Here is a 25,815-nt window from a genome sequence, read left to right as displayed (position 1 = left end):
TTTATATTTTTGTTATATTGCAAAATGTTATAAACATTGTTACAATTCATATTATTTTAATGGTAAAAACCATTTCTAAGTAAAAAAAAACCCAAGCCAGCTGTAAAATCATAAATTAAAGGGTTCTCCACCATCCCTTCTATGTTTATATAAATGTGTGTCTGTAAAAAATAAAAATAATTTTTTTTCTATCATTTTTAACAGTGAATTTCTGTTTTTTCCATTTTATAAATTGTTTAACGTACCTAAATTCTCGAATTGCCCCCCTAGAAAAATCAAGTTGACCCACATTGGGAATCACCGGTCTAAATCTTTCTAATGTTGGTGGAGAGCCCCTTGAAGTTCATAGCTTGGTTTTGGTCACGACATGCAGTGTGAATTGTGGGACCTTACGTATGCAGGCACATGTGTGCTTTTTTAGACAATGTTTAGTCAATTTGTGCCTCTAAAAAAAAAAATGATGGTAAAAGTTCACCATAAGAGATGTATCGCTTTACACAGAGGCTCTCAATATGCAACACTCCTTTAATCAGTGACAGTTCTTCTCTAATCAAATATTAAACTGCATTAAATCTGGAACAGAGTACGGTTTGGGAAATGACAGTCCTTTACTCTTGAATTAGAACTCACATGAATATTTTATTTTTCAGATCTACAGTATTTAGAAAAGAAAAAAAAAATCAAGAGGAGGACGGAGACCACCTGGGATGGAGAGGCAGGCCACCTTAGAAAACGGCACAGCCAGACCCATTCCTGCACTTGTACTTCTGTCTTTTCTCCGAGCTGCTTGCCAGAACGACCACCTCGGAAAAGATGGCCGCAACATTTTCTTGCAGCCTGGATGAGCATTCAAGGTACATGGCCGCTCCAATCTGATGTGCCAAGTTTTTGCCCTGTTTGGACAAAAAAAACATGGTGTAGATTTTCATTGTTTTATTTGAAATCACCCTGAATGATCAATAAGTAATAATTTTGTCAAAAGCACAACAAAGTGACCACACTTTTCTGCTATACATGTTTTTTTTATTTTAATTGTATGATATTTGCAGCTCTGATTTATTTATTCTAAAATAATATTGAGATTAAATGTTTTATTTCACAATTGATAGCTCCAACACAGGGTAGTGTGGAATAGAGTTTAAGGTTCTGGATTTCAAATTCTGAGGATCTGGGTTCAAATCCCCCAACTGACACTCGGTGACCATGAGCAAGTCACTTCACCTGTCTGTGCTCTAGTTGGAAAAAACTAAAATTGGGATGTGAGCATCAGTAGGCTTTGCACCCTAGGAACCAAGTTACCCAAACTAACAACTGGCAACTTATTTCAGAAGAGGGACGCCTCATGCCTAGACAAACTGGTGAGGAAGGCAGGCTCTATTGTAGGCACGGAGCTGGACAGTTTGACATTCGTGGCAGAGCGACGGGCGCTGAGCAGGCTCCTGTCAGTCATGGAGAATCCACTGCATCCACTGAACAGGATCATCTCCAGACAGAGGAGCAGCTTCAGCGACAGACTGCTGTCACCGTCCTGCTCCACTGACAGACTGAGGAGATTGTTCCTCCGCCACACTATGCGACACTTCAATTCCACCCGGGGTGGGGGGGGTAAACATTAACATTATACAAAGTTATTGTCTGGTATACCTGCCTCGCACTCTCCACCTTGCATTTTTTAACTTGCACTGCATTTTTATCACTCTTTAATTAATATTGTTTTTAACAGTATGCTGCTGCTGGAGTATGTGAATTTCCCCTTGGGGATTAATAAAGTATCTATCTACCTATCTATCTATGTATTCTATAACATTTCAACAATTAGTCCCTATATTATGGGGTTTCCATCTCACCTGGAAGTGCTGACAGACTACGTGCGTGGAAGATCAGGGGCAGCTGGAATAAAATGAAACTGCCAACCATCAGGGAGCCAGAGTTGGATGAAGCTTGGGAGAGGAGCGGAAGAGGCAGTGACGAAAGAAAGAAAGAAGTTGTGCTTGTGCATATTTGTACTTGTGGCTGTGGTGGGAAAAGCTTGGTTTAAAGAGTTTCCCACAATAAAACACTCTCTGTGCCCAATTTCAGTCATTCCAGTATTTGCACTCAGTTGGGATTTCCCAGGAAACATGTCTGTTTTATATAGCTTATTACATAAATATCTAAGGATATAGTACCTCAATAAGAGCTAGAAAAGCTGCAAAAAAATATATAAATATGTCCAGTTATGGGCGGCACGGTAGCACAGTGGTAGCCGTGCTGCCTCCAGTTAGGAGATCCGGGTTCGCTTCCCGGGTCCCCCCTGCGTGGAGTTTGCATGTTCTCCCCGTGTCTGCGTGGGTTTCCTCACACAGTCCAAATACATGCAGGTTAGGTGCATTGGTGATCCTAAATTGTCCCTAGTGTGTGCTTGGTATGTGGGTGTATGTGTGCCCTGTGATGGGCTGGTGCCCTGCCCGGGGTTTGTTTCCTGCTTTGCGCCCTGTGTTGGCTGGGATTGGCTCCAGCAGACCTCTGTGACCCTGTAGTTAGGATATAACGGGCTGGATAATGAATGGATGAATGTCCAGTTATCTGTAATATTTTTGGTACAGTAATAAAATATATTTCACAAACCTGACTTTAACAAGTTAGGGGCAACCACTGAAAACACAATAAAAAAACAGTAATAACCGCAAATTCAAGAAGCACGTACCCCAGCTGTTATTTTTCCCAACAGTGCTGCCTATGGATTCCTGCATTTGAATCCCATGTTTGGTCATTATGCGTGTGAATTTCATATGTTCTCACTGTGTCTCTAAGGGTTTTCTTTCAGACACTCTGCTTTTCCTTCCACTTCCCAAAGGACATGGGTGTTATGTAAATTGAGGACGCTAAATTGGCTTTGAACTGGCTCCCTATTCAGAGTTGATCCCTACCTTGCACTATATGGTGCCAGGATAGGTTGCATCCCCCTACAACCTTAAATGTAGGTGTGCTAAATTGAGGACGTTATGTTGTCTCTTTCTCCTTGTGTTTTTGTTTTTCCCCTTTTTTGCAGCGTTTTCCTTGGTGCCATTGTTTAAAGCCTCAGTTATGGTTCTGTCAAAAGTAGTTTCTGGCATATGTAAATTTAAAATGATTTCAGCATTACATTTTATGTGAAAGCTTTATGCATTATGGTGCCCAACTGCTAACAATAGTGGCCAGTTTTTTTTTTGAATCGCAGTCTTTTTACAGCTAATGCCGGCATAGGTTGGTCATCAGCACACCAGTTCATGACTGCAGGTTTATCGCTTAGCCAGCAGCAGTATAATGCGCCACAGGCAGTGAGATCTGATCTCTGCAACTGGTGCTTATGCCTGGTGTGCCTGAAGAAATTTGTCTAGGAGTAATTTATCAAGAAAGAATCCATATGATATGATACAAAATGTTATGGAGAGTTGAAGATTTAGATCTAACCATGAGCCTGCCCGTTGTTGACTATAAATCTTATTTCTTTGTTTCTGGCACTTGTCCTATTCATGTAAGACGCTAATAAACAACACTAGAAATATGAATAGTATCACCATTCATTCATTCATTCATTCATTGAATATAGATTGTTTCATAATAGACTCTATCATACTGAGCTACTCAGTACAGTGTTTTGTTTGCTCTCCAAGCATCCACGATTAGATCCATCTTTTACAACAACAACAACATGAATTTTGATAAGGCCTGTGGGATATCCTTTCTGTAGGTTTGAACCACCAAAGTGGATTCCCCAAGGGAGCTGCCCCCTTTAAACATTACCTGTTCTAATTAGTTAGCACTACAGGGGGAAATGTTGAGCAGCCTGGCCTAGGTTTTCTACTTCATTAGACATCAAGAGCTATTGTGTCTGGACCAACCTTCCACTGGCTCCTGAAACTGACACCATGGCTACGCAGAGGAACATCCTACAAAGAATCCTATGGGACTCCGAAACAGACGCCAGGTCTGCAGAGAGGCAGGTACACAGCATCGAAGGACAATGACGCTTCTGTTTAATTGGCTGTGGGCTGACTGTCACGGGTAAGCCGTCTGGCACCAGCTTTATTCGAAAATGAGACACGTCTGAGACTTGCCTCAGTTTCATGAGGGATGTATACTATGTATGGTGTTTGTTAAAGAGAGCTCCAGGCTAAGTGCAAGCAGACGAAATGAAAGAAGTCTCTGACTTTTTACATGGCTCTCAAAATATCCCAGATCATGATGATGGTGTCCTAGGCAGGACCTGATCAATTAAAACACACAAGTCCTTTTAAACGAGGCAAGGTATCTCAACTAAAGCATGGATACCTGTAGAAAATATTGGGATGGGGGGGGGTCATACCTCAGGAAATAAATTAATTGGCCTGTACTTAATATAGGATAACTGCCATCAAAAACTCCATCCATTTTCTACTGCTTATCCAGGTCCAGGTCACAGGGGAAGCAGTCTAAGTAAAGATACCCAGACGTTACTTTTCCCCTCCACCTTCTCCAACTGCTCCAAGGGGATACTGAGTCCACCTGAGAGATATAATCACTCCAATATGTCCTGGGTCTCCTTCCAGTTGGAATGCCCAAAAAACACCTTCGCAGTGAGGCATCCTAATCAGATGCCCAAACCACCTCAACTGATACTTTTCAATTACAGAGGAATAGCAGCTCTACTTTGAGCTCATCAATGAATGTCTGTGCTCCTCACCCTACTTCTAAGTCTGAGCCCAGACATCCTGCAAATAAAGCTCATGTCCAAGCTTGTATGCATAATATAGCTCTCTCAGTCACAACCCAAAACTGGTGGCCATAGGTTAGGCGAAGGAACACAAATCGAGAGCTTTCAGCTTTGCAATGTCCGCATAACTTCTGATGCTGCTCCTATCCACCTGTCAATCTCTCAGCCAGCAGCCATATCACCCTGTAGCCCTAGACTGGTTGCCCACGGAAGCTAAGCAGGGTTGAGCCTGGTCAGTACCTGAATGGGAGACCTTCTGGGAAAAACTAGGTTGCTGCTGGAAGAGGTGTTAGTGAGGCCAGCAGGGGGTGCTCACCCTGTGGTCTGTGTGGGTCCTAATGCCCCAGTATAGTGATGGGGACGCTATACTGTAAAAAAGCACCGTCTTTCGGATGAGACGTTAAACCGAGGTCCTGACTCTCTGTGGTCATTAAAAATCCCAGGATATCTTTCGGAAAGAGTAGGGGTGTTACCCCGGCATCCTGGCCAGATTTGCCCATTGGCCTCTGACCGTCATGGCCTCCTAATCATCCCCATACACTGATTGGCTTCATCACTCTGTCTCCTCTCCACCAGTAAGCTGGTGTGTGGTGGGCGTTCTGGCGCACTATGGCTGCCGTCGCATCATCCAGGTGGATGCTGCACACTGGTGGTGGTTGAGGAGATCCCCCCCTTGTATGTAAAGCGCTTTGAGTGCCTTGAAAAGCGCTATATAAATGTAATAAATTATTATTATTATTATTATTAGTCCCCTCTTCCCTTACTTCCGAACAAGACCACATAATACTTAAACCTTCTCTGTTTGGCGTGCTTCTCCTCCTCAACCCAGAGTGGGCACTCCATCCTTTTTCCAGCTGAGAATCATAACCTCAGACTTGAAGGTGCTGATCCTCAACAAAAACCTCAGCCACAATCCATCCCAGTGCACACCTGGGATTAGTTTTGAGTGTTTATTTTAGTTGTGTTGGTGACTTCATTCCTGTGCCATCTTGGATTATTAGTTATCTATGAACTAATGGTCAGGGGCAAAAACTCCAAGGATATTGCAACATTTATTTATGATAAGAATTTCTGATTAGAGTTTTGGGTTTGGTACTCGGTTTCAATTTTATATTCAGTTTTGTCTATGATTCTGTCTCCTTAATTGTAGACCCATCTCTTGGTTGTTTTTTGTTAATAATAATAAAATGAACTAATATATTGCCAGACTGGATGCTACTTCTGCCCATGGCCAGTGATGACACCAGATATACTGGGATCTTTGTAATCCAAGGATAGAATGTTTTAATCTCCTTATTAGACTGCCCAGCTTGTCCTTATGATATTGCAGGATATTTGTCTGGTTTTTGACTATGACTTGATTGTAAAAACCAACTATGGGACCCCCTCCCCACAGAGGTTTAATTTTCTCAGGAAATGTCGGTCACTCATTGCAAAGTGACTTCTACTGCCAACGAAAAGTGACACCCAAGATATTGGGAGCCTTGAAATTCTACAGAATTCAGTCTACTTCTTACTACAGTATGTTCATCCTACACTTAAAATACTGAATAATGGGGGAGGTTGATTGGTTGGCCTAGGCCACCAGAATTGTGACATTCTATTATAATGTGCCATGCACCCCACCAGAAGTATAATTCCATCAGGGACACAGCTCACCACGGAGTTACTGTTTCCTGACCTCTGTCATCAACTGATCATTTCTTAATTACTGTATAATGTTAATGGACTTGTGTTGTGATTTTTTTTTTACGTTAATCTTACTGAAATTGTGATCTTTTTCTGTGTGTTCATATGTATAAATTGATTTATTTATAGCGCTCTGCACCTGTACTCCGTGAGGAGCACTATGCAAAATTAAACTAGTAGCTTCTGATACAGAAACATAATTTATAGAGCCTCAGTGGTGACATCTCCCTTTATACACAACATTTAGATCAGCACTTTGACCTATAGCCGGATTATGCACAGGCTGTAGGGCTCCTGAAATGAATCAAAATATATATAAAAAAAAATTCAGACGTGAGCATCAATAGGCTTTGTGTTACCCAAACTATTCTATAACATTTCAGTAATTATTCACCGCTGTGATGCAGACCTTTTTGATCATAAAATAGGTCATTATGATAGCAATTGACGAGAAGAGTTCATAATTAATTGCAGAATTACAGTATTTGAGGGTTCTTCTACAGTGACTCTTGCTCGTACATGATTTGGCTCAAAAACTAATCAGCACATCGTCATCTCATAACAGGCTTAAGTGTCAAGTTTGGTATTTTTCCTTCCAGCCATTTTAGCTCTAGACCATCTTCACGAAACTGTGACACACAGACATACACACACACACACACAGACAAGTATACACCCATCATTGTGATATCGATGTTTTCAGTATCCGGGACCTTAAAATGTTGAGATCCAGCGAAAACCGAACATTGAAATTTTTGATGAATCAAATAGATAATAGGTTATGGTGGTGGAGGGCACAAAGCAAAGCTACAGTATTTGTTGTTCATCAACACCTTCCCACCCTTTCTTGGGAGTGTAAATGGATTGTGCAACAAGGCAGACTTCAGATGTGGTAGCCACCAAATTATCCATCCATCCATTTTCCAACCTGTTGAATCCGAACACAGGATCACAGGGGTCTGCTTAAGCCAATCCCAGCCAACACAGGGCACAAGGCAGGAACTAATCCTGGGCAGAGTGCCAACCCACCGCAGGACACACACAAACACACCCACACTACGGCCAATTTAGAATCGCCAATCCACATGTCTTTGGATTGTGGGAGGAAACCGGAGCGCCCGGAGGAAACCCACGCAGACACGGGGAGAACATGCAAACTCCACGCAGGGAGGACCCGGGAAGCGAACCCGGGTCTCCTAATTGCAAGGCAGCAGCACTACCACTGCGCCACCCATTTGGATTATCTCTATCAGAAAACAGAAAGGCAAGTGAATGCTGTAGTTCTGTATGACCACATTTTAAATAAGGCTGATGTCCCATACAACTGATGCTAACTGTTCTCTGCTGTGGCACAACATGTTTTTCTGTTATTCAAACTGGAACATAAACATTTTTTGAGTCTCTCCATCAGTGAGTAAGTATGAGACTCACCAGTCAGCTGGTAATATGCCGGTTAGATTACCTGAGAGTAGGTAATGGGCTCAGATCCACTCTCTCGTAACTTGCGCAGGTGGATTTTATCTTTACGCAAGTCTGTCTTGCAGCCGACGAGCAAGAATGGAACCCCTCTGCAGAAATGTTTAACTTCAGGATGCCACTTTAAAAGAGAAGGGAGACAGGATGAGGGTACACAGAGATTATTGAATTCTTTTTTGAAAGAACAGAACTGTGTCTATAACAAGACAAATAACATTTCCATTTCCATACACAACACAGAAAAACAGTATTTCATCAACTATTTCACATTTGTACATTGGATATCCACATTTTCAAATATTATCCCCACTTTTAAAAATGTGATGTGATTATTTAAGGTTTATATAAATAGCTGTGAGTGGCACGGTGGCACAGTGGTAGCTGTTGCCTTGCAATAAAGAGACCAGGGTTCGTGTCCCGGGTCCTCCCTGTGTGGAGTTTGCATGTTCTTCCCATGTCTGTGTGGGTTTCCTCCTGGTGCTCCAGTTTTTTCTTACTGGCCAATGACATACCGTTTAGTTGAACTGGTGACACTAGATTGGCCCTATTGTGTGTTTGAGGTATGTGTGTGTGTGTGTGTGTTCACCCTGCAATGGACTGGCAACCTGTCATGGGTTTGCTCCTGCCTTGCGCCCTATGCTAGCTTGATAGGCACCAGCACCCCCAAACACCCTGGTCAGGATTAACTGGGTTAGAATCTGACTTGACAAGATCAGGCACAGTCAAACTGGTGTGGCTGTAAGATAATCCACTTTTTGTTCCCTCTCAAACCTACACAGTATTTAATCTTTGGAAAATATTCAGGATTAAAACACTTTGCATCTTATGAACAGTTATGCTTAAAATTTAATTTCCCATCAACGCATTTTTTCCACTACTTTCAAATCAGAAACATTGCTAATAGGAACCTAATCAATTTTCCACACCTCCCACCCATTTCTATTCCAGAGGCAATACTGATTAGTCTCCAAGACACAAACAGCATCTCAATAATTTGTAAAAACATATTTAAGTCTCTTCCTTTCAAACATCCGAGGGTACAGCGGGGAAAGGATCTTTCACTTAGTATCTCAGAAAAGGAGTGGACGGTAGACATGCATAGAATACACTCCAGCTCCATACACACAAAGCATTCAATCATTCAACTTAAAATCTTTCATCGATAACTTTTATCTCATTTAAAATTTTCCAAATTGTATCCAGGGCACGATCCACCCCGCAAACACTGCAATCAAGTTACAACTTCACTGGGACACATATTTTGGAAGTGCACCAGATTAACATAATTTTAGTAAAAAATCTGTGAATGCTCATCAGACAGCCTTGGTGTCATAATCATTCATAACCCATTAACAACTGTGCTTTGTGGACACCTGGATGGGTTTAAAGTGGAGAAGGACAACTTGATTGTAATTGCTTGTACCACACTACCAGCACATAGACTTATCTTGCTCAACTGGAAGAATCCCAGCCAACCTGTTGTAAGTCAGTGGGTAACTGATGTTCTATAGAATTTGAAATTGGAAGAAATCTAATTCTAGCTTAGAGAATCTATGTAAAACTCTTTTTAATCTACTAGGGGGCTGTGCCCCACACTCGCTTCGCTCGCCAATCTCTGGGCAGGCGCTACACGTTAGCCACTTTGCAGCTCTGCCGGCTCACATATGGGGAAGCAGATGTACAATTTAAACAGATTGTTATTTTCATGGGAATTATTACATATGCATAATAGACCTAACTATTTTACATTACAATAAGTAATTAACCATAGTAAAAAATTGTAAAATGTAATAAATTGAAAGAAAATTATGTTTCATGTTGTGTTAGAGGTTTTCGTTGCGTTATACATTTTCGTTCTGTTTGGCTTTGAAATCAACCTGCAAATACTTTTTAAACTTACATTTCATTTAAAACAATATTTGGAATTAACTTTTGTCAATATTGCATTGAATTTTGATTCCGTGTTTGGAGTTACATCGTGACAACGCAACGTATAACTGCCCGTGAGTGAATATCGTTTCTTTCTCTCTAATAAATAAACTGACTTTTTCGAATGTTTGTCCCTGTAATTTGTTAATTGTCATAGCAAAAGCTATTCTAACGGTAAACTGTAAACGTTTTAATACGAATAGCATATTAAGATCTCCTTTGGTGTCTAAAGTTATCCACGGAAGATGTACTACATTACCGTTCTCGTCACCTGTTAAAATTTTACATGTCAAAATTGTTCGACCAATTTTGAATGCAACTAATCTTGTCCTATTGGATAGCATCACTCATATATACATTACACAATAACATTATGACACATCCTTCTTTCAACAGTAATTCGGCCAGTGGAAGACCGGACGGTGTTAATGGTTGTAGATATTCTTCGTGATATTGTAAGTTGATGTTTTCATCTCCCACACCACCACTACCACCAACTGTTTCAGCAGAGTCTATTGATACGCATTTAACCAATTTGCTGTGTGACCGAATAACAATTTTTACGTTAATTTGTTTCACTTCATCGTTTCTCGTTGCTAGGATTGCTCATGTACTCATTTCTTCTGTTGATAACCCTTCAGGATGAAATTCTTCAACAAGATTTGGACATAAGTTTTCTTTTATTGGGAACTTAAAGTGAGGAAAACGTAAAAATTTATAAGCACTGAGAGCGCAGGAACTGTGTCTGACAAAATCATTCACGCGAATGAGAGGTAAGAGGACCGCAGGCGTGGACCATTAGCCGTAAATGGTTGAGAGGAGGGCGGGACTTGAAAAAATCTCTTGGCAATAGTCTCGTCTCAAGATTATATTTTATAATAGATCTAATTAATACAATTTTAGAATAAGCATTTATAGCGGGGAGAAGGACATTCTCCCTTGCTTGCTGTTTTTAAGGATTTGTTCTTGCTGTTGGCTCTCCTCTCTTTCTCTCGGGTGGGAGTTGAATTCTATTTTGTTAACTTCGACTTCATGGTATGTAATGTTATCTTCTTTCTTGCAGAAGTCAGACTTGATTGTATAGAATGTTATTTTCTTCAAATAAAATTAAAAAACAAGAAAAAGAAAACGACTTGACATAAATAGTTGCATGTTAATATAATGTTCTTAATGATCAGGCATTGAGAGATATTGTTTTTAAACTTTATACAGTAAGTTGGTTAGATGCTAAAAAACACTACTGTAGCCACGCATGGAAACCTGAGCCTTTCCTGCTGCAGGTGCCATAAGAGAGGAACCAAATGCATGTGGGGCGCTGCTCCATCACAGAATCCAGAAGGACGTGGGATGGAAACAGTTCCAGGTTCATAGACTCCCATTATCGAACTGGAGATATGTGGCATAGAAACTCTCTTTAATCAAAGGTAACTTTCTCCAATTCACTCATTCCAGCTTTGTACCTTTACACTCGCATAGGAGAAACATACAAACATCACATAGATAGCCACCAGGACTGTGGATAAGTGAGGTAGCAGCACTAACCACCACCTTGCGCCGCCCTTTCACTGTGATGTATAGGGACAGCAGAAAATTCAGTTTTTCTTTAAAACACCTGTAGTTAACAGTGTGGTTCTGATTGTGTGCCGTGGCACAGTGGTGCACCATGAGAGCTACGCAGGTGTGCCGTGGAAATAATATTGTAACGCAACCTGGGTCTAATTCTGAGAGTGACAAGCTACTCAGGAGGTTGAGTATTGTCAGTGGAGCACAGAACTACCTGGAGAAGCTGGCTTAAAAGCAGCACCACGATAACGATGTTACAGACACAGCACTTGGAGCACTTCAGACGTGTCTCCTGGGTGCTATAGTCCATCTGCCTGGATGGACTCAGCGAGTCTCACAGTGAGTCTCATAGGGCCGGTGAACAGTGGAGTGGGCATACAAGTTGCCTTTGAGGCAGAGAGCGGCGGGCAGAGGGATGAAGCAGCTGGGGATGCGCCCAAAGTGCTCACTAAGCGCCATGTCTGCAAACGCTGATGTCACAGCTGCTTTTTAGCAGCTTCGCTGCTAGTCCCGCCACTTTGGAGAGTCCAGGAAGTGTATAAGATAGAATGTTTTTTGTGTTTAATAGAACAGTGGTGTGCCTTGGGATGTTTTGGGTTACCAAAACACTAAGGTTGGAAGCTTAAATGGAAAGCTAATGTCGGTACTTTTAGCTTTTGTATTTAGAAGCCAAAGTTAGTCAAGTCAAATTAGTTGTAGCAGCAACTGTAAGTTCAAGCTCAACTTAAAAGTGACTTCATTGAACTCGAATGGAAAGACCAAATGCAACTTGCCCAGCGTGAGGCCGCCTCACCTTCGTCAAGACATTTTCATAGCTGCTGGGATTGGTGACATCATAGCAAATGAGTACCACATTGGCGCCCGTGTAGGACAGGGGCCGGAGCCTATCATACTCTTCCTGGCCTATTAGAACAGAGTAAAAAAAAACATCACATGATTTACAGCATGACCCGACTTAACAGGATGGATAGATAGATAGATAGATAGATAGATAGATAGATAGATAGATAGATAGAACTTTACACAAGCTTGAGAGAAAGAAAGAAATATAAATAAATTGGTTAATAATCTTAAAAACAAAACAAAATCCAAAATCCCAAAAAAGAAGAGAGAGATAGCTCCTGAATGATAGGAATTTAAGGATTTGTGAGACATACCTGCTGTGTCCCACAGGTGGATTTCAGCTTTCTGACTTCCTGAAGTGACATTAGCTGTGTACCTCTCAAAAACTGTGGGGATGTAATCCTGAGGAAATAAAAGCAGCAGGCGATTTCAGTTTGTGAGAGTGAGGTGAACACGTGGGCAGAGTGGGAGCACTGAACTCTGTAAAAGTATTAAGAAACAGGAGAGATCTGGTGGGAGTAGTGGGCACAAATAGGCGAAGAGTGGAATGGACAGGACAGATTGTTAAGGTGGACTAGTAGACATGGGGGAAAAGACCAGATTTTACCTTGGTAATGGTTAAGAATGTGCCTTGCGGTGGGCTGGTGCCCTTTCCCGGGATTTGTTCCTGCCTTGCACCCTTTGCTGGCTGGGACTGGCTCCAGCAGACCCCCGTGACCCTGTGTTAGGATATAGCGGGTTGGGTGATGGGTGGATGCTTAGTACTGAGAGAGCACCAGACATGGAAGACAGAGGTGAACACAGAGTAGACAGACAGGAAGCAGTCAATGGAGTTCAATGGAATTGTCAAAAGAGTGGGAGCAGTGAGCTACTATACTCCAGTTTAATATTGAACAGCGTATTCCCTGCATGGTAGGTGGGGAAGCTGGTAGAGAAGGAAAAATCTGAGCATAAAAAGATAGGTATGACTGGGCTAAGCAACATTTTATAGACTTGGATGGACAGAATCATGGGTAGGCTGGCATCACACCCAAACAGATTTGGCCATTAAGCATTGTAACACTCTATGTTGTGGTCATCTGAAGGAATGACAGGGTGATACACAAATAAATTTTAGAGTGTTTACTCAAGGTTTCAAACAAAATTAAGGCACGATGGCATATAAAGGAAGCACAAAATACTGCCACCAAAATAGCGTGGCTAACTCCATTACAACTATTTAGTTTGTCATTTGGCGAGAGTGGAGCTCATTTGCTCTGGTTGCTTGGGTAAGAAGTGATGCCTCCATCCTGGCGGTCGCGCTTTTATGGGCCAGGAACCAGAAGAGGTGGAGTCAGTTGCCCTTATTGGGCGGTGTCTCTGCACTGTGGAGGAAGAAGAAGACGAGACAGTTAGTGGCAGCGCCCCCTCTGGGTCCAGGGTGGAACTCAGAGAGTGGCCCTTGGACACTCACGCATGACAACGTATAACCAGTCATTGAACACATTCTTAGAACCTCAATACCAATGCTGGGTGAAGCCTTCTTTTGTTCTTAAAACAGCCTCAATTCTTTGTGCCATGGATTCCACAAGATGTTGGAAGCATTCGCTTGAGATTCTCATCCAGGTTGACATGATTGCATTACTCAATTTCTGCAGATTTGTCAGGCTTTGAATCTCCCGTTCTACCATATCCCCAAGGTTTTCTACTGGAGTCAGATTGATTGACTGACTGAAGGACACTCAACTCCTTGTCATTTTCATGAAACCAGTTTTGAGATGACTTTTGCTTTGTGACATGCTGCAATATCATGCAGGAAGTACCCATCAGCAGATGGTTAAATTAAGGCCATGAAGGGATGCCCATGGTCAGCAATGTTACACAAACAGTAAACAGGTTGTAGCATTCAAGTTATGGTTGATTGGTACTAATGGGCCCAAAATGTACCCAGAAGACATTCCCCACACCATTACACTATCACCACCAGCATGAACTGTTGACACAAGGCAGTCTGAGTATGTGGATTCCTGCTGTTGGTACCTACCATCTGCGTGCCTTAGCAGAAATTGAGATTGTTGAGACCAGGCTACGTTTTTCTAGTCTTTGTCCATCCAATTTTGGTGAGCCTGTGCCCACTGCAGCCTCAGCTTTATGCTTTTGGCAGACAGGAGTGGAATCCAAAGTGGTCTTCTGCTGTTGTAGCCCATCTGCCTCAAGGTTTGGCGTGTTGTGCATCCTGAGATGCTTGTCTGCTCACCATAGTTGCACAGAATGGTTATCAGAGTTACCGTAGCCTTTCTGTCAGCTCAAACCAGTCTGGCCATTCTTCTCTGACCTCTCCCATCAAGAAGGCGTTTCTCTCCATAGAACTGATGATCACTGGATAATTTTTTTTGTTTGTTTTTCACACTACAAAGACGCAATGCAGCTCCTTCTGGCCTTCTCTATACTTCTTCATCAACACCCTTAGAGCAAACATTGCATCTGTGGTGCTCTTGTTTTGGGTTTGTTATATGGGCTGGAGATGGTGGCACTGACCAGAAAGCAGGAGACAGAGCTTGAGGTGTTAGAGTTAAAGATGCTAAGATTTGCATTGGGTGTGACAAAGATGGACAGGATTAGAAATGAGGACATTAGAGGGTCAGCTCAGGTTGGACGGTTGAGACACAAAGTCAGAGAGGCGAGATCAAGCTGGTTTGGACATGTGCAGAGGAGAGATGAGGGGTATATTGAGAGAAAGGGTGCTAAGGATAGAGCTGCCAAGGAAGAGGAAAAGAGATAGGTCTAAGAGATGGTTTATGGATGTGGTGAGAGAGGACATACAGGTGATGGGTATGACAGAGGAAGATGGAGAGGGCAGGAAGATATACAAATAGATGATCTGCTGTGGCAACCTGTGACGGGAGTGGCCGAAAGAAGAAGAAGAAGACACCATTCTCAGTAAACTCTGCAGACTGTTGTTTGTGAAAATCCCAGGAGATCAGCAGTTACAGAAATACTCAGACCAGCCTGTCTTGCTCCACAGTCAAAATCACATTTTCTCCGCCCATTTTGATGTGTTTGATGTGAATATTAACTGAAGCTCCTGACCTGCATCTGAGGGATTTGATGCATTGTGCTGCAGCCATGTGATTGGCCGATTAGAGAGTTGCATGGGTAAGCAGGTGCACAGGTGTTCTGAATTATTTGCGCCGTGAGTTTTTATAATTGGTAGATTTTATTTTTTTTTACTGATCCCAATGGGTCTTTATCACAGCAGTTACAGCTTACATCTTGCCTGAAGAAGGGACCTGAGCTGCCTTGAAAGCTTGCACATTGTAATCTTGTTAGTTAGCCAATAAAACGTGTCATTTTGCTTGACTTCTCATTGCGTCCGTAATGGCTAACCCTGTACAACACCCACCCTACTACTACAAGCATATATGGCACACAAACTGGAGACTGTTACAGCATTTCAAACCACCTACTGTACATAGACAGGCTGGAACCACTAAGGTAATAAATAATTAGAGTAAACGGTCTTGATTTAGGAGTCTGGACAGATCATCTGAATTGAATGGAAGCACTGGGTGATTTGGTATTGGAGAGCATGATATGATGGTTTATGAAGAGAGGAAAATGGAAGCAATGAGCAGGAAAATCAAATTATTTGGGTAGCAATTGCAAATAATGTTTGAAAGCCTCGACTTTTAACGGCGCACTGAATTAAATGAACAAATAGTGCACGGACTGAGTAAATTACTTTAAACTCACAACCTCACGAGATCCAGGCAGCCTTAACAAAGGTACCGATTATTACTGAGTACAAGGATACAGAACTGAAGTTTTCTGTTTCTAAGCCCCTTATTCAGTTCCTACATCTACCAAACCACAAAGCTTTTGCTAATTCCAGTCACACTGCAGTGCATTGGTTGTGTCTCCATTCCAGTCCTGATTGTGAACTTTAACCATTTAGCCACTTCTGCAGAAGTCGAGGCTTTTGGTTCACAAGCAGTAGGCCGGGAGAACAGCAAAGCCCAGCTGAGTCGCCAGCCTCCATGTAACAGGGCGCCTTTGGTCGGATTGCCAGCCACTTACTCACCTGTGCTCTTATTATTAGTCTTCAGACTGTCACAGGTGTGTCTGAGGGGAAATGCTCTTGTTTTATTAAAACAAAGTCTTTAGGCACCCATTAGATAATTACATACAGATAGATAGATAGATAAATAGATAATGTGAAAGGCACTATATAATAGATAGATAGAGTGAAAGGCACTATATAATAGATGTGAAAGGTAGGATAGATAGATAGATAGATAATGTGAAAGGCACTATATAATAGATGTGAAAGGTAGGATAGATAGATAGATAGATGTGAAAGGCACTATATAATAGATAGATAATGTGAAAGGCACTATATAATAGATGTGAATGGTAGGATAGATAGATAGATAATGTGAAAGGCACTATATGATAGAGAGAGAGAGAGAGAGAGAAGGAGTGAAAGAGAGAGTTAGCCATTCAGAAATGGGACGATTAGGGGGCCAGAATGTTGACTCAATGATAGACAATTTAGCCAGGACATTGGAGTTCCCAAAAATGGCTCCCCTGGTTTTCAGAAGAACATGTGAAAGTTAACATACTGCCCTGGGCACAGAGTCCAGGTCATTCTAAAGTCAATGACTTATTTGGCTGGCATTTTATTCCCAGCTGTACTAGTCAGTTTCACCCCAGGTGCCCACACACTGGGACTCCAGCTTCCTGGCGAACCTGCTTATATCCCATTCACTGGATATGGGAATGTGCTAATCTTCGCCTGTGAGTTTCACTCAGGTACTCATGTTGGACAGGTAAAACTAAACTGTATCCTAACAAAGACATCTGTCTTGTCACAAAACTGTGAAGGTTAATATCACAGCAAATCTGATTGTTTATTCTTCTGTATTTTCTCAAAAGTTTAAAGATTAGAGTAGCCCAAAGGCACTTGACTATATATTGGTGCCCATTAAACATCACAGTAAATCCTAATAATTTGATATGGGGATGTGTTAACTTTGCCAGTCAATTCCATCCAGGTATCCACCTTGTACAGGGCAAAAGTCAACTGCAATTTAACATAGATGTTTATATCTTATCAAAACTGTAAAAATTACAGTGGCCCAAAATGATATAACTCATTTGTACCTGTGCATGTTTAAAATGTGGATTTTTTTAACATCAGCGTCGCATTATACTGTCATGGGCAGACTTACGGCTCCATTTTACGTCGATCACGAAGTGTTCAGGTCGTTGCAGTTGAGGCTCTGGTGCGGGTCTCCGGTTTGCATTATTTATCTGCCGGTACGGTGTAACACAAACCGATTTGCGAGGGTCTCCCGATCGAACGTGTTTCACCAGGGTGGTCTCCTCGATCGCGCGTGTTTCACCAGTGGTGAGTTTTCCAATTGCTGCTAGTGGGTCGTCAGTGAATTTAAAAAAAAGCCAAAAGGGGGTCGTGTGGAACGGGACCACAAACATTGTGTCTTTCTATTAGCGTTGAATAAGTAACTGGTTTGCACATCACGCTGCGTGAATAAGTAGATAACTGGAAGCGAGTTAAGCCACTTGTGCATGGCATTATATGAGAAACACAATGCAGCTATTGAGAAGCGGTGGTTTCACCGTCATGTATCCTGGAACTCGTGCACTCGCTCAGCCCCCCATACACACCCCTGACATTTTAACAATGGACAGCAACAGTTCACATTATGATGTTTTGCTCTAATAAGCGAACAAACCTCCAAAAACTCCCCGCGGGCGAATGTCACCAGGAGAGACGTCTTGCCGCTACTCCCGTCTCCCACGATGACCGTCTTAATGGAAGGACATTCAGTGTTCCGTTCTGTCCGCTGCGCATCCATCTGTGTGTAGCTTGGAGTCATCAATAAGTGGAAATTCAGTTCATCCTCATACAGTCGATGGGCTTATTGTTTTACATTTACCTTCTGTAACTGCAGCGGCCGCTTCAGTGGAGGAAGATCTGGACTCACCCGGCTACAAACACTTGAACGGCTCCGATGTGTATTTGCGTAGCGCTTTCACCGGTTCATAAAACAGACACGATTCAGTTCTGGACTTTAGCGTGAAGCTGTATTTTTTGTAGAGTTTACAGCAATGGTACGTGGAAAAAGTTACCGGCGATCCGTTTCCCTTTTGCCTTTTTTGCAGCAAAGCCACCGGAGTGAAGGAATGAAATCCCTTATGGGAGAAGGGGCGGTGATGGGGGCGGGGCTAAATGTCACTCTAACGCAATTGTGAGTTTCGCTACATTTGTACACGTTGGCTCACAACGCGTGTCGCTACATTGAATAATAAGTAATCGACAAGTGAAAAGACGGATTACTGAGCAGTAAAGAATGAGCATACAAAAAAATTAAAGTGTTTGACAAACAAGGGGAGAACTTTCAATCCATCATGTCCGTTTGTGTAGCCAAAACTTTTTAAAAGTTAACAAGGTTTTTAATGCATGCCTTTTTGAAAACATATTTTCACTTTGTCATTACGGGTTTATTGAGTGTTGCTTGATGGGCCAAAATAGCTAATTTGTCCATTTAAAATAGAATCAATTGTGTGGTGCAGTGGTAGCACTGCCGCCTCGCAGTAAGGAGACCTAATTTTGGGTGCTCAAAGTGTGGACTGTGCAGGTAGAGGAAAAAAAAATCTACAAAATGATAGCCGGCAAATTAATCATTTAACATTGAATCTACAACAGAATTAGGTGTGCGGAATGTGCAGGGTACTGAATGATTTTGAATCAACTAAAAATATGTAGGTATTATAATGAATGGCATGCAGGAACTGGCATCCCAGCCGAGACTAAACAGGGATCCTTACCCAGTCAGGAGGCCAGTACTGTATAACGGAAGAAGACCGTTTATTTATTCGGGACATTTTATTCCTCCAGTACACTAGGTGGCAGCCGCCCTGGCTTCGGATTCACACACGAACACGCGCAGGGCATACTGGGACCTGTAGTCCCATGGGGCAGCCCTGTTGGGTTCCATGCAGGCGGCTAGAGAAAGCTAAAGGGGTTCACAATCCTTACTTTTTACTTTCTTGTATACAAAATATAGGGGAAGTATTGGAATGGTCCAAAAATTCAATTTCGAGATTTTGATGAATCTCAGCGTTTTAGAGTCCAAAAATACCATTTTTGGAATTATGTCTGTGTGAGTGTGTGTTCGGTATGTAAACTCGATAACTTGAGTTTGCTTTCACTTTGGTCAACCAAATTTTGCATACAAGTATTAGGTACAAAACATACATTTCCATCAACTTTTGGGCTATTTCCACTAACCAGAAGTGGTACTTTACCTTTTTTATTCAAGCAGCAGCAGAGTCCGATTTATTCAACTTTACTTTTATAATAATTGTTCAATATATTATTAATTTGATTTGATTAGTTGTTAATGGTTCTTTAATGTACATAATATAAAAATATAATCATTGTCTTGCGGTTTACTCCTCAAATACCCATCCTCATATCCGAGTATATGAGAAAGTCTAAGGGAGACCACTCCCGATTTTTAGGATTTCTGCTAGTCCTGGAAGTACTCCCGTGTCCAAGATAAAAGGAGCCGATCGACCTCATCCAGGCGAGTCAGAGTCGGGATTGACGCTGACGAAGTTTGCCTGGAGGAGTGGAGGAGAGGAAAGAGTCTGCAGAATTGTATTGTGTGTGCCTCTTGTTGAAGGTATTTAAAGAGCAAAGCCGTTCAATTAAACTGGGACTTGTGTCTTTGCGTTTGCGTGTGGCGTTTGAGGTGCTGCAACGCCCCCTAGTGGTCAAAATACATAAAGTTATTAAATGCGCTTCTATGATTTATTGTTAACGTCTTGATGTAACCCAGTGTTGCCCAAACTCGGTCCCGGGGGAACCCCCTGTGCCTGCAGGTTTTTCTTCCCACCAGCTTCTGTTTTTAATTGGACTCCTGGGCTAATTAAGTGATGGGTTCACTCGTTGTTCGTTGTTTCCGGAACAATATAGAAAACTAAGTTTGGTAAAATTATATATATATATATATATATAATATATATATATATATATATATATATATATATACACATATACAATATATAGCAGTTATATGGAAATAATGTATTTTTTTTCTCTTTAACAATATTTCCATCTTGATTTTCATTCTACTTTTCTAGGTGTTCTAATTGTTTCATTAATCCATTTTTTACTAATCAATGGGTCTGATGCTAAAGTAGTTGCAGCCTTTGATTATTCCATGTTGTTTGCCAGCATGTCTGCTCTGCTTGTTTTTAATTGTCATTGATAAGATACGACGAAGGGGAAAAACTGCACAGAGAAAGGGCAAAATAGAATGAAATCAACAAAAGGCATTTAAATCAATAGCAAAAGCAGAAATATTTCTAAATGTCTTATAAATGTAAGTCATGCTGCTGTGCTTTTTTCTGAATGTAGAATAAGAGAAAATAAATAGCAGCTAATTAAATGAGATCAGTGCTATCAGGTGTTGTCCCTGATTAGGAATCTGATTGGAATAAAAACCAGCAGCCACAGCAGCCCCCCAGGACTGAGGTTGGGAAACACTGATGTAAACGCTAAAAACACAGTTTGGTTTTACTTACTTATTGAGACCGTAACAGTGCGGAGACTTATTCCCACCCAAAAAAAATGCGTTGCATTGTTTCATAAAAAGTTTTCGATTATTTCACAGTTATAATATAATATATATTGCTTCCTTGTTGTTTAGTGGCGAGGTGTTCATTTGGTCCGAGTACATCCCGTCATCCATTTTTCTACCAACCTTATCCAGTTTTAGGGTCGCCCCGCCACATTATAGTTCTAATACCAAAAATGCAGGTCATTGACTCCAAATTGATTTTGTGTTCTCACGTGAAACTTGTGGAGCTCAAATGAAACGAGTCGACTGCAAAGAAGAGTCAGAAGCTGGATTAGCCTCTGGAGCCAATGGATCTGCCTTTGTCCAAGTCTAACCAGTCACCCACTTTACTAACCACCTTATCCAGTTTTAGGGTCACCCCACCATGATATATTTCCAATACTAAATATGTAGTGTGAATCTCAAATGGAGCAAGTAGCTTGCAAAAAAAAAAAAATAAGTCACCCTCGCAGTTAGAAGCCAGATTAGCCATTTGAGCCAACAGATTTCTCCATTGACCAGAATAGCTGAGCTGGTTACTTTACTGGAAGTGCGGATTCAAGTTCAGATCCCGGGAATTCATTAGGAAAACATTGTGAAAGGAGCCCACCTGAGCTAAGAGAAATCAGATACATTATTTTTGTGTTGCCCCCATCTATGAGGGAGGTAGTGTGGCATAGCGGTTAATGCTTTGGACTTCAAACTCTGATTGGAATCCCACTACTGACACCACTGTGTCACCATGAGCATCACTTCACCTGCCCGTGCCTCAATTGGAAAAAAATTAAAAATGAAATAAATGTAACTGATTGTATCTCAAATGCTGTAAGTCAACTCAGATAAAGGGGTCAGTCATGCAATAATAATATCAAAACCTTTCGGAGGCATAAAAGGAAGATCGAGTCTTGGGCCACTTGATCCAACCTTTAATCAACATCACTGTTCAAATTTTCCATGAGAAGAACAAAGACACAGAAGAAAGTCACACAAATCAAAAGGTGTACATTCAAAAACAAATATTTGCCCATACTTAAGAAGTAAATATAAAACATACAGAAAATATGCCTTATCACCACTCCACTGAAAGTTTGGATTGAGCTAAGTCTCGGTCGGCTCCTCCAGAGGGATTTTAACTGAATTGAGGGGGGTAGGAGAGAAGAGGACATGGAATGAGACTAGGGGAGAGGAGGTGGTGAAAAGATGGGACAGAACGCTGACAAGAAATCACAAGGAAAGTTACTCGCTGATGGACACAAAGTGTGCTGCACTTTCATAAATCGGCCACTAGGGCGCACCAAAAACCAAGCGTTTCTGTTCGCTTCATCAAACGTGAACGCAGCCGATTGAAGTCATTAGACGAAGGAACGGAGTTCGCACACATTTCTCTTCATCAAATCTCCGAGCTGTTAATTTTTTTCTCCGTATATGTTTAGAATTGAGTTTGTAGTTAAATGGCTCTTGCACGAACATCTTCCGAAACACCTAACCCGTTCAAACCACTGTAAAGCCACAGTTGCAAGGAAATGTCGCTGCGATACTTTTATGACATTAAAACACATCTTGCTGTTTTTAGCATATAATTATTTAAGTTCAAATCAAAAACCGCTATGAGACATCTGTAAGGCCAGTTACCCCAAATATGTCGCTGAGTTATTGAGACTTTAAACTAATTAGATTGGGACTTTCAAGCGCTTTTAATAATCCTCCACTACGAACAAAGTCTCTGATCACGATCTAAATTGGCTAGGCAAGGAAAGAGGTTGGCACAAGACCCTGCGCATGCGTATTTCCAATGACGAGTTCGGAGAAAAGCGACCACCGAAATTGTAGCGCCTGTTACTGCGCACGCGCACTGGCCTGGCGTGCTGCGCAGTCTCCCGCAGCTCGGCATTCATTCAACGTCCAAATGTGCGCTGCAGAAAGGTAAAGTGGCAAGTAAAAATGAATGAACCCTTTGGAAATAACTGAATTTATTTACAAATAAATGAAAATATGGGTTTATTTTCGTATAAGTTCAATTAATAAAGAAGCAATCTGTTTTAACTAATAGCTCAGAAGTGATTGTATCGTTCTTATACATTTTGAATACATCATTCAAATATTCACAGTGTGTGTTTGGAAAAGTCTGTGATTTGAGCGCTTTGAGTAGTGAAATACGTCATATAAATGCAAAGAATTATTATTATTATTATTCTCTAGACTTCAACGAAAGGTAACGAGTCAGGAGGTAGCAAATTTAAGAGTCCAACCAATGAAAAGCTATTAAAGGTGTGTGGCTTGTTCAACAACAAGACTCCAAGTAACAAGTAGGGTTCAGTTGGAATGAGTCAATATGTTCAATAATCCTCTAGCTAATATTAAAGAGTAACGTTTGACTTTTTTTTGAGAGAGAGAGATCAGAGCTGCGTGTGTTTTAGAGGGTAGCTGCTCACTAGCAGAGATATCACGGCCTCGTGCTTTTCTCCCCTCTCCCGTCAGAGCTGAACACAGTCAGATACAGTGCCACCATTTGACTGTGGAGCGTACCTACCTGACGCTTGGCCAGAACTGTATTTTTTTTAATTTTTTAAATTGATTTTTAAAGTTTTTCCCGTTTCACTACTATGTGGGCGCAGCTGTGTGGGACAGCCATTTAATTACTAAATTGATCGATGTAATGAGTTGATCAATTAATCAATTCATTAACTGAATGAATAGTTTATTAACCTAATTAACTGAGTCATAAAAATAAGTGAATAATTAATTATAATTTGGCATACTGGTTAGCAGATGGTTTGTTAAAATCAAGTGTGTCTCTTCACAAATCTGGGGTTCGGTTGGAATGAAGAGCAGCTTGAAAGAAGTTTTATGGCCAATTGGAAGACATTCAATATGTTTATTAATTCATTCAAAAAAGATCAATTCAATAAGATACTTGGAAAGAAAATTAGACTTTTAATATAAAAATGACTTTGTATTTCTCTAAATTCAGGGTACTGATTAACATTTAAACAGTCGTTTGGTAGGTATATTAGGTCATTTCAAATAATAACAAGTAGGGCTCAGTTGTAATGAAAAGCTGCTGGAAAGAAAGATGTCTTATGGCAAATAGGAAGAGAGTCAATATGTTCAATAATTAATAAATAGATCAGTTTAATGAGCAATTACTCCAGCTCATTAACTGATTAAATTAATTCCAATTAACCGAATCATTAAAAATAAGTCTGATTGATTAATTACAATTTAGCGTTCTGGTCAGCAGGTGTTTTGTTGGAATTAAAATCAACTGTGAGGCTAATGAAGTGGAGTTTTTTTCAGTCCACAATTTGGGGCTCACTTGGAGTGAATATTAGGTAAGCTCGGTTGGAATGAAAAACAGCTAGAAAGATGTCTTATGGCAAATAGGAGGACGGTCAATCTGTTCAATATTTAATGAATCGATTAGTTTAATGAGTTGATCAATTCATTAAGTGAATGATTAGTTAATTAAATGAACTTTAAATAACAGAGTCATTAAAAATAAGCGAATAATTAATTATAATTTGGCATACTGGTCAGCAGGTGCTTTGTTGGAATTAAAATCAAGTGTGAGGCTAATAGAGTGGAAGTTTTTTTAGCTCACAGATCTGGGGTTCGGTTGGAATGAAGATTAGCTTGAAAGAAGTTTTATGGCAAATAGGGAATCAGTCAATCTGTTCAATAATTCATTCATAAATAGATCAGTTTAATGAGCTGATCTATTGATTAGTGAGTTAATTAAATTATTTCAGTCCTTGAAATAAATCTGATTAATTAATTACAATTTCACATTCTGGTTAGCAGGTGCTTTGTTGGAATTGAGAAAAGCGCTATATAAAGGTGAAGAATTATAATTATTATTAATAAAAGTCAAGTGGGAGGCTGATGAGGTGCAAGTTTTTTCAGTTGACAATTTGGGGCTTACTTAGAATGAAAAGCCACTAGAAAGATGCTTTATGGCAAATGGAAAGACAGTTAGCGTATTTATCAAGCTGTTAATCGATTCATTCGTTTCAGTAATTGAGCGACTACAAAATTGAACAATTGCTCAATAACTGATTCAATATTGGAATTTATCTCTTAAATAATCCATCTGTCCTTTTCTAAAAGCGGAAAAAGCAAAGAAGAACAAAACCCAGCTATCCTCCATTGTCTAAACCTGCTTCTCCTGAGCAAGTGAAGCTGGAGCCTGTCCCAGCAGCATCATGTACAAGGCAGGATAACAACATGACAAACAGTCCATGACAGGATGAACACACCCGTCCATTAGGGGCCAGTTTAGCATCACCGGTCCACCTAACCTGCCGTTAAAAACTGAGAAACATTTTATTGGGTGCACTTACGTTTTCACATGACTGTCCTAATATGCCAAATGCGGACCCTGACCTTTAACTGAGCAAATTCTGCCACGGTGCTACCCCTGTCTTGAAACACATGGTCTTCCTCACATCTCGCTCAGCACACAGACGTCCAACCCCACAACGCCTCCTTCACCAAAGATGGGGATGACTGGGGACGCGTGGGGTTGGGGTGTTGGGCAAGTTAGAATTGGACAGAAAACTGGTGCCAAGGTGGAGACATGGCAACGGTCTGGAAACATGAAGATGGTTGAGCTTTTGGATTGGTCTCAATTAACGAAGTGTTCCCACCAATTTTAACAAAATAAATAAATAAAGACAATAATCAGTGGCAGAAGGACGATATTGGGCACGGCCATCTTCCAGAAAGAATCCTGTAAGACAAAAGAAATCATTAGTGACTAAAGCATAAGACAAATCGAGAGGGGGCCACTCAATCCATCACGCTCGTTTTCTTTAGCTAATAGCAAAGCCGCCCCCATATCTCATCCAGATTCGTCTTCAGGGTTTGTGCTTCAACTCCATGGCTCCACAAGTCTTTGAGTGAAGACGTGCTCCCTGGCTTCAGTCCAGACTCAATGTGGACTTTAATACTTGGGAGTCTCGCACACACACA

General features: G+C 41.1%; 1 protein-coding gene across 1 annotated transcript; it reads right to left on the bottom strand.

Moving 5' to 3' along the window:
* Positions 1-619: 619 nt before the first annotated feature.
* LOC120538098 (rho-related GTP-binding protein RhoF-like) lies at positions 620-18,404 on the bottom strand. The gene is made up of 5 exons (XM_039767528.1): positions 17,950-18,404; positions 12,529-12,616; positions 12,165-12,274; positions 7,866-8,000; positions 620-893 (listed from the first exon to the last, which is right to left on the bottom strand). Exons 1-5 carry the CDS (start codon positions 18,091-18,093, stop codon positions 726-728), a joined length of 645 nt encoding a protein of 214 aa, XP_039623462.1. The 5' UTR covers positions 18,094-18,404; the 3' UTR covers positions 620-725.
* Positions 18,405-25,815: the final 7,411 nt, after the last annotated feature.

Source organism: Polypterus senegalus, chromosome 10 (assembly GCF_016835505.1).
Source record: "Polypterus senegalus isolate Bchr_013 chromosome 10, ASM1683550v1, whole genome shotgun sequence".
In the NCBI taxonomy this organism is placed as follows: Eukaryota; Metazoa; Chordata; class Cladistia; order Polypteriformes; family Polypteridae; genus Polypterus; species Polypterus senegalus.
Note: the sequence above shows the minus strand (reverse complement) of the source record. Positions and strands in the feature narration are given on the sequence as shown.